The sequence below is a fragment of the Magallana gigas genome, chromosome 2 (assembly GCF_963853765.1).
Source record: "Magallana gigas chromosome 2, xbMagGiga1.1, whole genome shotgun sequence".
NCBI lineage: Eukaryota > Metazoa > Mollusca > Bivalvia > Ostreida > Ostreidae > Magallana > Magallana gigas.
Genome location: NC_088854.1, coordinates 5,081,857 through 5,099,079, shown reverse-complemented (window position 1 = coordinate 5,099,079; position 17,223 = coordinate 5,081,857). Strand labels below are relative to the sequence as shown.

At 35.5% G+C, this 17,223-nt stretch overlaps 2 protein-coding genes across 3 annotated transcripts; one reads left to right on the top strand and one right to left on the bottom strand.

Annotated features, from left to right (window-relative positions):
* Positions 1-726: 726 nt before the first annotated feature.
* Positions 727-13,422, bottom strand: LOC105347335 (hyaluronan mediated motility receptor). 2 transcript variants are annotated; one of them, XM_020074966.3, is made up of 20 exons: positions 13,262-13,422; positions 12,972-13,067; positions 10,713-10,789; positions 10,494-10,583; positions 9,216-9,404; positions 8,927-9,128; positions 8,643-8,755; positions 7,978-8,156; positions 7,802-7,888; positions 6,913-7,029; positions 6,685-6,755; positions 6,351-6,499; positions 4,247-6,231; positions 3,989-4,102; positions 3,738-3,872; positions 3,455-3,546; positions 3,025-3,158; positions 2,718-2,880; positions 2,144-2,248; positions 727-1,198 (listed from the first exon to the last, which is right to left on the bottom strand). In XM_020074966.3, the coding sequence occupies exons 1-20, from the start codon at positions 13,305-13,307 to the stop codon at positions 1,152-1,154; spliced, it is 4,191 nt and encodes a 1,396-aa protein (XP_019930525.3). In that variant the 5' UTR covers positions 13,308-13,422; the 3' UTR covers positions 727-1,151. The 2 variants fall into 2 exon arrangements, with proteins under 2 accessions (XP_019930525.3, XP_011454666.3); XM_011456364.4 differs by lacking the exon at positions 2,144-2,248.
* Positions 13,423-13,659: 237 nt separating this feature from the next.
* On the top strand, positions 13,660-16,141 carry LOC105347334 (large subunit GTPase 1 homolog). Its single transcript, XM_066074655.1, has one exon. The coding sequence runs from the start codon at positions 13,716-13,718 to the stop codon at positions 15,621-15,623; it is 1,908 nt and encodes a 635-aa protein (XP_065930727.1). The 5' UTR covers positions 13,660-13,715; the 3' UTR covers positions 15,624-16,141.
* Positions 16,142-17,223: the final 1,082 nt, after the last annotated feature.

Sequence of the window (17,223 nt, the reverse complement as noted above, 5' to 3'; positions counted from 1 at the left end):
AGAGCTTGGACTTTGGGCAGTATGTAATAAACTACGATTTGATGAAGGCAGGGTCTACTAAAGGTTTACTGTCCAGCCATTGGATAATAGATATGCATACAATGAACGCAATGATACTCGTCCAACTTCATCCAGGGATGTATATTTCAGTGAAACACAGTTTCACACAGCAGAGCAACAGTTTTGACAGTCTATGAATATTAATGAGGTTCTGTTAGCGAAATAGAAGAAAGGAGGACACTGTTTGACAGCTTGTTTTGATGAGCAAACTAGATAGTAACATCCATCCGGAAGTCCAAGCTCTTGTTAAAAAGGTTCTAAGTGGGAATTGTGAGCTTCATGACAAAACCAGGGACTTATTTTCCTTCAAGATAAAATTGTGGCATTGAAGTTTGATATACCAGTAGTACCGGTATAAATTGTAGGCCTAATACCCCAAAAAAATTATTGATGCAACTTTTGAAATGTTTGCGTCTTGATGAACTTTGTAGCAGTGACTCGATTTACTACCTGCATACCTCAATACCGGTATTAATATATAGGCTGATTAATAGGAGATTTACAGACACTTTGGTCACATTAATATCCATGTAAATTTAGTGATCCTGAAGTTAATCGCTGCTACTGTATCTGTTGCACTCAACTCCAATATCTGGGCTAATCAATTACTTTCCCAATACATAAGACACTAAAGCATTTATGTTATAGAAACAACAAAAAACAAAATACAAGAATAATATAACTTTTATTGAATACATAATTGATATGTGTTCAAATCTAACCATACTAATCTAATGACAATTCACTAGTAGCTAACAATGCTCAACTAATAAGCAGAGACTTCATTAAAAATTTCAGGAGATATAAAATTACAAAGCCATGCTGAAATAAAACATCAAGTTTAGTTAATAAAATCCTGAGTGGAAAGCTGCCGTTTATGAGTGTACCAGCCGTTGTTTACTTCCTCTTTGTGAGTGTACCAACTGTTGTTCACTTCCTCTTCATGAGTACCAACTGGTGTTCACTTCCTCTTCATGAGTACAAACTGGTGTTCACTTCCTCTTCATGAGTACCAACTGGTGTTCACTTCCTCTTCATGAGTACAAACTGTGTACCAGGTACTTCCTCTTCATGAATGTACCAGTTGTTGTTTACTTCCTCTTTGTCTGAGCATCTGCCAGTATTCTATTTCGATTACCTGCATATTAGAAGATTAGAGATTTACATCATGTATATTTTCGGCCCATATTTTTATTGCCCATCTACATTCATGACATTTGCAAATGGTTTCATCCAATCTTAAATACACCTCAATAGCTACAAATAGATACTCTATTACTAGTATACCCTGAATGGAATGAAATGGACCAGTATTTGGTCTAATTAAAAGCAATTAATGAAAGTTCGTCAATAGAAAATGTATTCAATGCTGAGTTCTTAAAAGTCCAACCAAAATAAAGTTTACTACGTACTGCAGTAGATACATGTATATTGATAAAATAAAGAAGCTGATGTAATCAAATCTCCAGTGGAGCTGTCAAGACATTAAGTTAGAACAACTACAAATGTATCTAGTTGTCGCTTGTATATCTATTCTCTGACTATTCTCTGACTGATAAAAGATTCAGGCCATGTGTATCAGTCACACAGGCTAAAAGTGAGAAGAAATTCAAACACATGCTGCTATTTGGCTTTAGAACTTTCCGGATTCCTTTACAGGATGAGACAATAGAATGAAACATGCTGAATCAAGAAGCATACAATAGCATTCTGATGATGGCTAAACAGTATAGGACATGCTGCTATCTCAGTCACAAACCCGAGAGATATCACTTTGTGACAAGGAAAAACACAAAACTGATGAGGCCAAAGTAAAAAATATCTTAGTTTTCCCTTTTTCAAATAATCCAATTAAATCAAACCAATTCATTAAAGTAAAAACATTTTATGATATCAAATTTTCTCAAAAATTGTCTTTATCACATTGACTGTAAGAAACAAAATGATGAGCCTATTGTATTTATCAAAAAAGATTCAGATTTGAGGGGAAGCAAATTTTATTTTTTACTGGTGGCCTCAGACAAACTGCCATTCAAAACAACTGAGGCATTGCTCCAAGGATTCGGGACATGCAGCTGTTTACCCTTTGTTTGTTTACGCTTGCCACAGGTGTGACAAGTCTTAACCTTTGTCAAAGGCTCAGATACAGAGTCTGAGGGCTCAACATGTTGAATGCTTGAGGAATAGTCTGCAATATTGGTAATGGTATAATAACAAAGGTATACATAAATACAGACAAGAATATACAAGAATACAATGTCAGATATCATCAGGTCTGTCTTACATACATGAATGCTTACTGATAGTTGGCCTTGTGTCAGTTTTATGAATATAAACTTAAACTGGTTGCAAAAGAAGGTTTTGAAGATATGAGAGTGAAAATCAATCAAACATTATAAGCTAGAAATTCCTTATAAAAGTGTAAAAATGCTGAGTTTGAATATGTCATTGAGTAGGCCTACCGTCTTGTCAATAAGTGTATAATAAATGGCTTCAGGTTTTAATGATGATACTGATTAAGGACAACCCATTTTACAGGTCAGACAACATGGAACGATAAATGATCACATTTATAATACTTTGCAGCAGTCTCACGACAATGAGATACATGCAGTACAGATAAACAACAGACAAAGATTAGATTTACAGACACCCACCATCCTTCAGGGGCGATGCGGCAGGGACTAGATTCTCTTTGCTGTGTTTAAAGGCTATGCTGGGGTCAAACTTTGTCTTGCCATCATTGGTTCCAACCTTGTCCTCAAGTTTTTGGATGGTTCTCTTTTGTTTGGTGATCTGCTCTCTTAAAATGGTCACTTCCTGATATCAAAGAATAATTTAAACCTGCTAAACCCTGTACATTTTCAGAAAACTCAAATTTATTGTAAAATTCCATTTCACAAGAATGAAATGACATATACATATTCCAACACAATGAATGGTCATTAAGAAAACAAAGCCCACCTTCTTGAGGTTGATATTTTCTTCCTTGATTTTAGCGACATGGTGGATCTTCTGTTTCTGGTTTTGATGTCCAAGAAGTTTGGCATACTGGTTGGCTAACCTATCCATCTCAGCCTGGGCATGGTTACTCCGTCCTACAGTAAACCAAACATTGCATTAAATTATTCTGTTACACACACACGTAAATCATAAAAAATATATTTTAACTTGAAAAGGTAGATGTTTCCCTGCAATTTATACTGGAACTCAAAGTACCTAATTTCAGTTAATTAATTCATGTTATCACCAGATATTCTGTTTGAAATAATATTTATTTCATTTTATTTTTTATTTCAAATATAATTTAATTTCTTTTTAAAAATTGCCAGAACAGCTAATGATATACTTTAGTGACCATTACCAATATCAACTCTTCTATTTCTATATTTACCCAGAAGAGCTTGTTTCTCCAATTCAAAAGCATCCAGTTGTTCCATAAAAGGTTCCACCTTTGCCTGGAGATCCTCAAACAGTTTCTGCCATCTGAAATAAAGAGTCATTTTTTGTCATCTTTTACAAATGCACCCATGCTTACTGTATACCCGTAAATTTTAAGTCTGTAAAAAATTACTCTGGCCTCTTTCCCAGTTCCCACAATTCACTGCAACTCAAGTAAAACCTATCTACTGAGTCTTTTAGAAATGAGGGTGATCCTGAATTTTGAAACGACTTACTTCTCAGCTTCAGCACTCATCCGATCCAGTTCTTCGGTGTTGGCCTGAGATTGTAAAGACTCTTTTAGAACCTCCATTTCTTGAGCATGTTTTTCTGTTTCTTCTAAGCTTTTGACTTCCAAATCTCTATGAGCACTGTTAGGAAATAATCATTTTATAGTGTCTCTCCTCTGAATAGAATCTCAAAATGACATGCATGATTAATTTGGTACATTAAATAAAAAGTACATATATTATTTCAACATATGTACCTCTGAAGTTTCTGGATTTCACTCATCAAGCTTTCCTTTTCAATCTCTCTTTGAGACACCATTTCACTGTTATTTTGATTCTCTGACTTTAAATAATCTCTTTCCTCTTCCAGTCTACAAAAGAAACAAACAATATAACTGTAATGGTTGACAAAGAATAAAATCACACAAATGATATTAATCATAAGGATTTTAAAATGAAACTACAGTACAGGAATAGTCTTCCTTTACATTAGCTGTACATGGACCAGCACTCACCTGTCTATGGTCTTTGTGAGGGTGAGTCTGGTCGTCTCCAGGTCTGAACACTTCCCCTTCAGGTTGTTGAAGTCCTCCTCCAGAGTCTGTCGGATCTGTCTCTCACTCTGTAGCTCTGACTTAGCCTTACTGATCTTCTCCGTAAACAATAGGTTGTCCTCCATTTTCTTCTTCACAACATTGGACAGCTCTGCCTGAAGCTGGTGGAGCTCCTTCTGGTTGGAGTTGGTGGAGATGTGAAGGGATTTCTGGAGTTCCTGAATGCTGTTTGTCAGTTTTAGAATCTCACCATCATGTGACTGGGTTAAATTCACCATCTTTGCCCTCAGATCCTCCACTTCTGCTTTAAGTTTACACTTAATTTGCTCAGCCTGACCCATTTGATCTGTCAAACATGAATTTTCCTCTGAAACAGATGAGAGCTTTGATTCCAGTGCCTGAATGTGACCCTCCAGCTCAGCCTGTGTAGAATGGGACATACTGGACAGCTGTTGGCGGTCTTCCTCTAGCCTATCATTGGTCTCCTTCAGCTCCTTGACCTGTTGACTCAGTGATGTAATCACTTGTTCATAGGACTGCTTCTGCTCCTCCAGCTGATTGAGATGAACAGACATGGACTTCTCTCTCTCCCCTATTGCTACCTTCTCTCTCTCTAGATCATCCACAGCTTGTTCTTTCTCATTTTTTAATTTCAGAATCTCCACCTCCAGTTTTTCTTTCTGGGATGAAATATCTGCTGCTTTCTGGTACAGACCGGCTTTCTCTTCAATCAGTTGTTTCACTCGTTCCTCAAAGCTGTTTAATTCACTGGACATTTGGTCCTGATCTTGCTCCCTTACAGAACTCAGGTAATCAATCTCTTTCATAAGCTGGCTATTCTCCACCATTAGGCTTGTAATACTCTTCTCTTTCTGTATACACGCATTCTTGTTTTCTTCCACTTCTTGCTGCAATTTTTCAATGTCAGCTTTAAATGCATTTTCTGTTTCCAATAACAATTCCTTTTCATTTAAAATCTCCTCTGTTGTTTCCTTAAGTTTGATGTTCAGCTCAGCAACAGCCAAATCAAGCTGGTCTTTTTCTGTAGAAATAGTCTTTAATTTCTCCTCTATGTTGCCATTTTCCACTGAAAGAGTTTCTATGAGTTTTTCCTTTTCAGCAAGAGAGGAATGACTCTCAGTGATGCTTACTTGTAGTTCAGCCACTTTACAGAACAGTTCGTGCTTCTCTTTGATTATAGATTCTAAATCTTTTCTCAGTTGACTATTTTCTCCCCTCATTTCTCCTTCCTTCTGCATGATAGACTCCACGGAGCATTCCTGATTCAGTTTAAAGTCTGCATATTCTCTCTCCAGACATTCCACATCCGCCCTCAGAATTGCTTCTTTCTCCTCAAGGTTAGAGACGGTGGCTTGATGCTGTAAGAGTTGGTCATCCTTCTCTGAAATAATTTTCTGAAGATTGTCATTCTCAGCTTTTGCTTGCTGTATATTTTCTTGCAGAATCCTAAGATCATTGTCTTTGGCTTCACACAAGTGCTCAACTTCCTGCTCAGATTCTTTACGTACACTCACTAGATCTGCTTCCAGTTTCTCAACCATGCATTTCATCTCCGAACACCTGAAGGCAGCCCCCTCAACATCCTTCTTAAGGGCCTCATTTTCCTCCATCAAACAGATTTCCCTCTTCTCCAAGTCAATAATTTGGTCAGCATGCCCTCTTGCAGTCTTCTGATGGGTTTCTTCCTCCTCTTTCAACTGCTTCCTCAAAGATTCCTCTACTTCCTTAATCTCTTTCTTTAATTTCTTGACTTCCTCTTCCTGTTTCTCAGCTTCCTCTTTCAGGTGCTGTGTCTCTATTCGAGCGCCCACCAGTTGAACATCCAGATCCGTAATTCGGTCCTCCTTTTCCTTTATCAACTCAGTCATGCCTGCACACTCCTGATCTTTATCTTGTATCTGGCGGCTGAGCTTTTCCACTTCTTCCTGTTATCAACATTATATCACAATAAGAATTTAGAAAAGCAGTTTTCATTTTACATACATGTAGTTAAATCTAATTTTGAGAAGTTTCCAAGCAATCTTCAATGATATCTTTAACTTACCATTTGTTCGTGCATTTTTCGAATCAGTTCATTGTTCTTTCCTTCCAGACAAGAATAATCCTTTTGAATATTGCCAAGACTTGACTGTGATATCTCCAGCTGCATACTTAGACTCTCAATCACTTCTTTACTAGATTTCTTTTCCTGCCCTGAAGGGAAAGAATATGAAAATTTGCATATATTCATTTAAGTTTATATCAATATATACAAAATATGCCTTAAGTCTGTGCAATTTATTGTGTATCTGCCTTCACTGGCAGTAAAAAGAAAGATACATGCTAAAGTAAAACATATCTTTGAGAATATCATCTACTTAAACAATATTTAAACATACCATGGTTTCTTTCAAGGATCTGGAATTTATCCATAAGAATCCTTATATTCTCATTTAAAGTATTTTTCTCTCTAAAAAAGGAACATTAAACACAGAATATAATAATTAATTTCATTTTCCATTAGAATAAAATATACATGTACAACATTATAATTAATTTTTTGAAAAATATTGTAAGTGTTTATCTTTCTTAAACAACTCTGAGTACAGGGAATCTCCCTGACTTACTCCTCTAACTGCTCCATTTTCTCTGTCAGTACTGCTACCTCAGCCTCCAACTCAAACGCCTCCTGGTCCATCTCCCCGGCCACACCCGACACTGCCACCACCTCACCCTTCAGATACCTGAGTCACAGAAATATATATAATATATAAAATGTGTGTTTGAGGATGATTCAAATAACCCAAAATGTGTATGTGTTGAGGATGATTTAAGAAATCCAAAATGTGTATGTTTTGAGGATGAATTAAGAAACACAAAATGTGTATGCTTTGAGGATGAATTAAGAAACACAAAATGTGTATGTTTTGAGGATGAATTAAGAAACACAAAATGTGGATGTTTTGAGGATGAAATAAGAAACACAAAATGTGGATGTTTTGAGGATGAAATAAGAAACACAAAATGTGTATGTGTTGAGGATGAATTAAGAAACATAAAATGTGTATGTTTTGAGGATGAATTAAGAAACATAAAATGTGTATGTTTTGAGGATGAATTAAGAAACACAAAATGTGTGTGTGTTGAGGATGAATTAAGAAACACAAAATGTGTATGTTTTGAAGAAATCAGTCAACACTGCCTCTCACACTGGACATCAGGAATACTTGGGTGTATTCTACTTTAGTCAATAAAAATATTAAAATGTCTAAATTAATAAAAACCTCGTCATGCATTTGTATATGTGACACAATAGCCTGAAGCCATGTCTAAAGGTCAACTTACTGTACAACCATTAGATCATTTCTGGAAAATAGTACATGCATGTTTTGTCTATATAAGCATCACAGCTTGGATTTTACAAAAACCCCTTGATACTTTATTACATGTACAGTACTTATGCTAGAAATGAGCACAAAGATAACTGATTCAACCCCACAGTGCATGCCATTTTACCTGATTTCATCCTCCTTGGTCCAGTTCTTGTCAGTCAAACCTCTGATCTTGTTATACAACTGTCTCTTCTGGTCTTTACCCTTTTCTCTAATTAAACAATTCACAGCCAATTAACCAACAAAATCCTAAATATCACGACATTTTTTTCTAGAGTTATGATCTGATAGACATTTTACCTCTCGGCCTGCATTTCCTTGGAGATTCGTAGCACCTCCTCTTCAGCTTTCTTCAGTGCTGACTCCAGATCTACCAACTGTTGTTGGGCATGGCTACACTTTTCCTCCATTGCCTGCCTCAGCTCCTCTACCTTACTACCATAGCTCTGTACCACCTCCTCAAACCTCCTCCTTAGTTTCTGTCAGAAACAAACACAAAATTAGATACTAACCAAACAACATCACATTGTACATGCCTTATCTGGAAAACGCATTGAAAACATTACACTTGCCCCCATAATGTACTGTAAATTCCTAATTAAACAAGAGAAATTAATATCCGCGTAAAATTGCGAGAAGCATCCTTCGCAGATTTTAAATCTTGCCATTATTTTCTGAGAGTTGAAAACTATAAGAAATAAGGAGAAAAGTTCAACGTTTGCGGTTTGATACAAACCAGTGGGATTGCGGAATTAAGTATTCGTGTAATATAAGGAATTTAGAGTAACTAGATGAATAACATGACAGAAAAATTTAAACATTTTTAGCAAAAATACATTATGTTTGGATAGTTAGATTTGTTTCATCAAATCAAACAAGATTGGGAAGTTCCAAATTTTTCAAGTATGCCCCCATAAAATATGACAAACCGATGTTTGTCTCATCTAATGACCCTTCAAAGTTACCTCTGCATTTTTCTTTGATGTTCCAGATTTCTCATTTGACATGGTTCCTCCTTCCGTTTTATTGGGCTTGGACTCTGTTTTTGAAGCTTCACGCTTCTGAGAACCATTATACTCTGTAACCAGAGAAACAAGAGTTTATAATTTGAATAGTTTTGCACGAGAAATTTGTAAGCTAAGCTTTTTAAAACAGTAACAGTGTGGAATAAAAAAGTTCTGTGTCATTACTACATTTTTCAATCGAATACATCCAACATGCCTTCTTTTGCTGTTCTATAATTTCTTACCAAAATCTGCAGCCTTCTTTTCCAAAGTAACTATGATAGATTCGAACATAGCAAACTCTGAGAGTTGGGTTTTCATCAGGGCATCTAATTCCTGACGGAGGCGGTGAATTTCTTTGTCTTTGACCTCGATTTGATGTTTGAGGTTAGACAGATCAGACTGCAACGCCTCATTTTTCTTCCCCGAATTTTCCGCTGCAGCAATCTAAATAAAATAGGAGAAAATTGTTGAAACACTGAAAAAAACCCAGGATCCTCTCAACATTTTAGGACTATGGAAGAGAATTACAACCTTTGTTTTGAGAAGGTCGTTGCCTTTACTGACATCCTTGATGGTTTTCTCTAGGCTGGCCACTTTAGCTATTAGAGAACTGCGGTCAGTCTGGGCATTGTTGAGACGACCCTCCAATTTTGTTATTTCTTCTTCTCGCTGATATAACTGCTTGTCTTGGTTGGTTCTCTCTTGTAACAGTACACGAATCTAAAATAACAAAAGCCAGCATTAACCAATTTGGTTATCATTTGTATTACAACATTTTAACTAAAAGTCATTGTAAATTTTGACTCAAAGAATGTCTAAGAAGGAAAAGTCTTTCGCATTTAATTGACTGACACAAAAACTTACACTCTGTTAACCAGGGCTCAAAATTTCGACTAAATAGGTCACATTTGCATCTTAAATTCAGGTTTTTCAACTTAAATTAAAAGCCAGTCGCCATTTGGCAACCAAATATATCCACCCGGATCATTTTTCTAATTTTACATTGGGTTCAATATTCTGTCAAAGAAGACAAAATGGCAGACTATATAAAAAATGTGGTTTGTCTCAGTGTTGTATACAAAGAAGAGATTTTGTCAAATAGAAGTTTTTATGCAAAACTGCATGAGACAAACATGTTTAGTTATGTTTGTGAGACTTTAACATAACAAGAAGGTAAAATGATTTTGTTTGATTAAATAACTCGTTTCATGTATCAACTCCAAACAACACACAATATTGGAGATTAGTTAATCTCCTAATCAAAGTTAAAGAAAATTTCTAGTGCCAGAAAAAATAAAAATCAAGAGTTCGTTGTGTCATTTATAGAGGATAGGATTGGATAGATGGAAATTCATTGATTTTTTGCCATACATCAAACATGCAACAAATAAAACCTTTCCAACAATACACTTCTTTTAATATTTTCTATAGTTTCTTTAATGAAAATATGCAAATATCTGGCCCTGCCGTCACCAACTTTCCTCAAGTCATTACTCAGCCTCAAGTCTGATTTTTTACTTTAAATTCATGCACTTTTCCTTTGAGGATTTGAGTTGAGGACTGAGCTGAGGGATTTAAAAATGTTGGTGACGGCGGGGCCTGAATGTTATATTGAGTTTTACTACTGGGGACATAAATTCGAAAATGGCAAGTTAAATTTATGGTAGGTCGTCATTTGGCGACTGTGACCAAAAGCCTACTTTGAGTCCTGTTAACCGTAGGTTGATGAAAGTACAACACACATTATGAAAATGATAAAAGTTAAAAACATACACTGTTATCCACCTTTTGTATGCCCAGTTTCCCTACCTCTCTTTCAAGCTCTTTGATCTTTGCCAATTCAGCTGATGGAGTCTGGTCTGGTTTCTTTGCTTTAGTTTTCAGGATGCTAGTATCAATCTTGAGAAATAGAGATTCAAATCATGATTTTTACAAAGAAGAAAAATATTGATGGGTTTTTTTTAAACAAAGAACAAAATATTGATGTGCTTTTATAGAATGCAATAAATGATGCTAGATCTGACTTACAACAGAGGTGTTGATGCACATAGAATCACTTGGGATTCTTTTCTTGGAGGGAGTATCCAACATGTCTGATCCTCCATCTTGAATTCAAAAAAAGTAAAAAAAAAATTTTTGATGCATCATTACCAAAAATTACATAGTACAATTATATTTTTGATATTGAAAGCATATAAACAATCATACAACAACCCATATCTTCTGTCTTCGTATATTATGTAAGCAAATGCTAAACACATGAGCAATGTAGAATAGATCCTAAGTTGACCATTGTAAAGCTTGCCAGTGATTGACCTTTTTCTTCTATGCTTATGTGTGCAAGTTTTGATTTTGTTTTACTTCCATTGCATGGTCAAGCACCTGTATGGGACCAATATTTTATTTACCGAATAGAGTGTTTCATTGCTTTGCATTTGCACAGATGGGTGATAGAACCAAAAGTAGAGTCCCAAGAATGAAGCCATGATTTATTTTGAATCAAATCAATCTTTTTAAGACTCACTAAAACATGTCAATAATTTGCAACTTTATAGGTGCATTTGATTTCAGACTTTTTCCTTATGATCACACAAGCACAAACTGACTCATAGATTGTTTTAAAAAAGTTGTCTCATACAGTAAACTTGCCACAAAATATGCCAAACTGGTTGATTTAAAGTGTTCTTTCAGTTTTTCTTCAGAGGAGCCACAGTGTGAGGCAAAATAAATGAAAATTGAGTTTTGTTTGATAGGTAAAATAGAAGACATATCATTCATGTGTATGACCCTCAAACACAAGTGAACCAACCATATAGAGAGCTGTGCCCAATCATGGACAGTCATTCATTATTCATATTTGAAAATTCAGCCTAAACATTGGTTGTTTGTTGTGGCTAAAATCATAATATCTTTAAGTGTTGCTCACTTTAACTTTGCAGATCAAATATTATTATTCTAATTATCAATCATTACTATTAATATTATGTGCATTTCTCTCAAGGAAAAGGATTATTCCAACAATTATCCAGCAGGTATTTGTTTTGATTTAAACTGCTATATTGTACCTTTCTATTAAAAAAAAGTTCCCTCAGAATCATTTGAAAGCTTTATTTTATACAAATATTGACTGGAGTTGAGTGCAACATTGATTACTGTGGAATCATTCAATTTCATGGTCGCTCAATTTTCCTGGATATTAAGGGTACCTCTCATCCACAAATTAACATCCTCGATAAATTAATAAATAAGGGTTAAAAGTTATATTTCCTTTTGTAAGTATAAGAGAATACACAATATAGTTTAGCCCTGAGGAACGAAATATTTCCCGACTTGAAGAAGAAGGCATATATTCCACCCAAGGGGGCTAATATAATCAATTTTTCCCGAAAAGCACAGTCAACATTTTTTTTTTGTTATATGAAGAAACAAGCTTAAAACTAAAAGAGGATTTGAAAGCAGATTATCATAATTTTACTCAGCTGAACATAAAATCCACACTTCAATTATGAGCAAAGTCCATTTCCAAAGTTACCTTGGCATCACCCAGTCACTGCTGATATTCTGTCGCAATAGGAATCAAGCTTCAGAGGTTCTACTGATTTACTTTCTAGTAATTCGCAAATCCTTAGATCCGTTATGATAGCAAACAATCGCATTGTGCGTCCATTGTTTACTTGCCGTGACTGATTGCTTATTATTACGTCACCTTAATTTGGAGACGAAACGATTTGTTTACGTTACCGTGTACAAATCAACGAATCAGAAGCAATCATTTGAAATGGAAGGAATTTTCTCTAGATATTATTCCTAGATGGTCAATATTAAAAATCTTACAGTTATTGACTATTCTTCTAGAGAGTTATATAGTGAGAATATACTTCTGAATATAACAATAATTTTTAATGTGCACTTAGTACTGCTCACCAGCATCATTCAAGCTTCCCTACTGGGTAATGAGTGAAAATGAACACACGGTAGAATCAATACATAGATACCAGCAGTATAAATTATGTAAGAGTCATAAGATAATTATAAGAAATGCAGATTTAAATTAAAAGATTCATTGGAGGGATGATTATGCTGCAAAATTGAAGTGGACAAGACATACACATTACGATTTTAAACTCAACAAGCGACCAATGTTAAGGCTGAATTTTTAGACATGGAATAATCAAGCCGAGCTGAAATCTTTGCTGAGACTTTGTCCAACCTTATTCAGAATTCAAGACTTAAGTCCTTATACCAACTATCTTAATCAAATACATACCTAAGAAAATCTATAATTACCTTTTGGAGGTCTGAATCTTTCTGATTTATCAATGATTCCTCCTGCTTGTTTTGGTGCTAATTTTGGGTCATAACTACCAACAGGAGGGGCGCATCCTGAAAAAATCATATCAACATTTATTTCCGATCATCAACATATTTTCTGTCATTGAATTAAACTCTCGTCTTTTAGCTGTGAACGCCTGTGATCAAGCCTCTATATAGGGTCTTAAATCCTGTGATTATTTTTACGAGATGGATTTCACGCTAGATCAACATTATCAAATAAATGCAAACTTTTCCAGACTTACCCGACACCTCGTTGAACCTTTTGAGGTTGGCTTTTGGGAAAGACATTCTTCTGATCTGGTCTTCACTTTGTCATCGGTGATTGTAGCCGCCAATGTTCAAATACGACCATCACCTAATCCTTCGTTGTTCATCTCAGCCAATCAGGTGCGACCGGAAAAATAAAAGTGATTGTTAAAACCTGTCGGCGACGATAATATTTCCGAAAACATTTACACATTGCTGCGTAAATTATCAATATTGTGTAATATATGATGTTTAGTAAATTTAGCTATCATAATCAAGGCTTTAATTTAATTGAAAACAGACATATACAAGTAAAAAATAAATAAATAAACAGATTCATTATTTAGATTAATAGAAAATTTTAAACCACAAGAGTTGTCCTTCTTTTTTTGTAAATCTTCATTGTTGACATGTGGTACTTGTAGTTGTAGTTGTGAAATAATATACAGAATGGGGAGAAAGAAAACTAGTGGAAATCTTGGAAGGTCCATAATAAAGGATCGTTTTGGTAAACGGAATGTTGTTAAGAGTGACGACTCCTTCCTCCATACCAGCGAGCTTCAGGATGGGTATGACTGGGGGAGACTGAACCTCCAGTCCGTCACAGAACAGAGTAACTTGGACGATTTTCTGGCAACTGCAGAACTCGCTGGCACAGAGTTTGCAGCTGAGAAACTTAACATTCAATTTGTAGATCCTCAAAAGCATACAGGACTAAAACCCGAGGATCTGGAACGAATTAAACAGTTACACAAGGAACATGAAACCTTACTTCGGATTCCAAGAAGACCCCATTGGGATGAGAGTACCACAGCTGAACAGCTGGATCACATGGAGAAGGAAGCTTTTCTGCAATGGAGAAGAGGACTGTCTTCCTTGCAAGAAATTGAAGGCATTATCATGACTCCATATGAAAAGAATCTTGAGTTCTGGCGACAGTTATGGAGAGTTATCGAGCGAAGTGACATTATTGTTCAAGTAGTGGATGCCAGAAATCCTCTTCTGTACCAATGTATTGATCTTGAAGAGTATGTCAAGGAAGTTGACTCCAGAAAAGTTAATGTTTTGCTGATCAATAAAGCAGATTTTTTGAGTGACAGTCAGAGAGAAATGTGGAAGGAACATTTTGATAAAGCTGGAACTCGAGTGGCATTTTGGTCTGCTCTAGAAGAAACAGAGAGATATGAAAAAGCAGAGAGGGAAGAGAGAGAGGCAGAAAATATCTTAGAGCCGGAATTTGAGGAAGATTATGATGAGGAAGAAGAGGAAGAAGAAGATGAAGAGATGGACGACCCCAACAATATAAAGAATGAAAATCAGCAACAAGAAGAAACCGGAGTTGAGAGTGAGGTCCTATCAGCTGAGACAGCATCACCTGCAATCAATGAAGTCAATGATATTGACAAATTAGAAACAGCACTCAGCCATAGTTCAACTAGGGCTGAAGCATCTGGTGGTCTAAATAACAATGTGAAAGTCTTTAATGCAGAGGAGTTGCTGGATTATTTCAAGAGCATCCATCAAGGAGAAAAGGTTACAGAAGGACAGACTACAGTGGGAATGGTAGGCTACCCTAATGTTGGGAAGAGTTCAACAATAAATGCCATCCTTAAAACCAAGAAAGTCCCTGTATCTTCAACCCCAGGGAGAACCAAGCATTTCCAGACGCTTTATGTGGAGAGTGATTTGATGTTGTGTGATTGTCCCGGTCTTGTATTCCCCTCATTTGTGTCAACAAAAGCAGAACTGATTGTGAATGGAATTCTACCTATTGACCAGATGCGGGACCATTGGCCCCCAGTGAACCTTGTGTGCAGTTATATTCCAAGATCAACCTTTGAGGCTTTGTATGGTATTAATCTTCCACCTCCATCAGAAGGAGAAGACCCTAATCGACTTCCTACTGCGGAGGAACTACTGACAACCTACGGGAGTATGAGGGGGTACATGGCTGTAAATGGGACCCCAGATTGCCCGCGAACTGCAAGATACATCCTCAAGGACTTTGTGAATGGACGCTTGCTCTATTGTCATCCTCCACCTGATGTAGATCCTGAAGATTTCCATGATTGTGGGTTAGTTCCAAAAGACCTTAGGGAGAAGCAAAGTGCTTTGTTAAAAAAGAAACCTAAGGAGGCGACTCCTTCCCAAAGCAAGCTGGATAAGGACTTCTTTAAGAAGTTAAATGTGGGCATGCATTCAAAGGGCTCCGTCAACATACGTCAGACGGGAGGAGTTAGTATGGGGGGAGGAAGTATGAGTGGCAGCATGACCTCAATAGCCGGCAAACCATGGAAGAAACACAATAACAAAGGCAAACGAGAAAAACTGCGCAGAGTGTACAAAGATGGAGAATGAAATTTCTTAAGAAGACAGTTTGACTTGTAAAATTTGAAATAATTGTTCAATGAAACTAGGAGAAACTCATTGAACATCAAAACAAGTGCTTTTTATCTGACACTGATATTGCTAAATGAACATGACTGAATTTTACATGTTAATGCACTGTTAATAGATATTTTATTTTGAGACAAGGGCAATTTGTCAAAATTTGAATTACATGTATACAAATAGCTTATATTTACTGCAAAACATGTTTATCAAATGTGCATAGATAAAAGTCAACATTTAAAAAATAAATTCAAGTTACCCGGTACATGTTAAATACTTTTAAAATCTTATATTTTGGAAATCATTATTTAGCGGTTGTTGTTGATTGTCTAAAAGTAATAATTTAAATTATTCATTATGTTGAAGGTGGTATTGTACCTTGAGATTTGAAATATATTGATGGAAGTATTTAAATCATCATCTTACAATTTTTGAATTGTATAGTATTTGACCTTACAATGTATTTATCAGTGAAAAATTCTGACATAAGTACAGTCAAATCTTGTTATCTCAAACTAGATGGGACTGGTTAAAAACTTTCAGATATCAGAGTATTTGAGATGTCAAGGGTAAATGACTGAAAGTATAAGTGGTTGGGACTTACAAATCACTATCAAGGTCACACTACTGACCAGTATAATTTCTTGTTCATCGAGACCCTGCACGCTCGTTTTTAATTAAAACCATACAAATAATATTATTAATTTCCCACATCCAGGGAATTCTGTGCTGTTTTATTTCTGCTGTTTTTCGCATTTTAAATGGTTTTTAATTTATAAATCAGAAACAAGTAGAACAAAAATGTAATCGTCTGCACAATTCTATTTATGTACCATGAACAAGAAATTATATTGATGTGGCTGATAACATATCCATTTTATTTGAGATGTTTGTGTTTGAGTTACTGAAGTTAACTGTAATACAAAAAATGTTAAAGCCCCAGCATATTTTGAACTGAAGACTTGCAGATTTAGTATATGGCACTTGAACCTATTGGGCTATGCTGTTAAACGTCAAAATTGTAAAAGGAAAATAGTATACAAAGTTTAGAAATATTTCACAATATGGATATATAAACTACTGTTCCATACATTGTACTTTTAACACACAGCATGCTGAACAATTTAGAGACAGACAAATAGGCAAATATTGAAGCAGTAGAAAACTAAAACATTCTTGTATTAAATCATAAGAATAGAGTAATTGGAAGACAATAATTACACACGTACAGTAGAACCTAGTTATAACAAAGTCCTAAAAACCCCTTGATTTATTTCCTCATATCCTTTATTCCCTAATATTTACATTTTCAACTGTCTTTGTCTGTAATAACATTACGAATCAATTTTGAAACCTAAAACCCAATAACTTAATAAAACATGAGTGGCACAAAATGGGCGTGTCTTATTATATAATAGCATAACCGGCGCGGAAAACGGTATTGGCTGCGCCGCGTAGAAATACATAGCATGTGCTAAATAAAAATAGTGGTTTTAAAATATTGTGTTTTAAAGTGTACAAATTGGAAATAATACAAATATAAGTAATCATTCTTTGAATATAATGA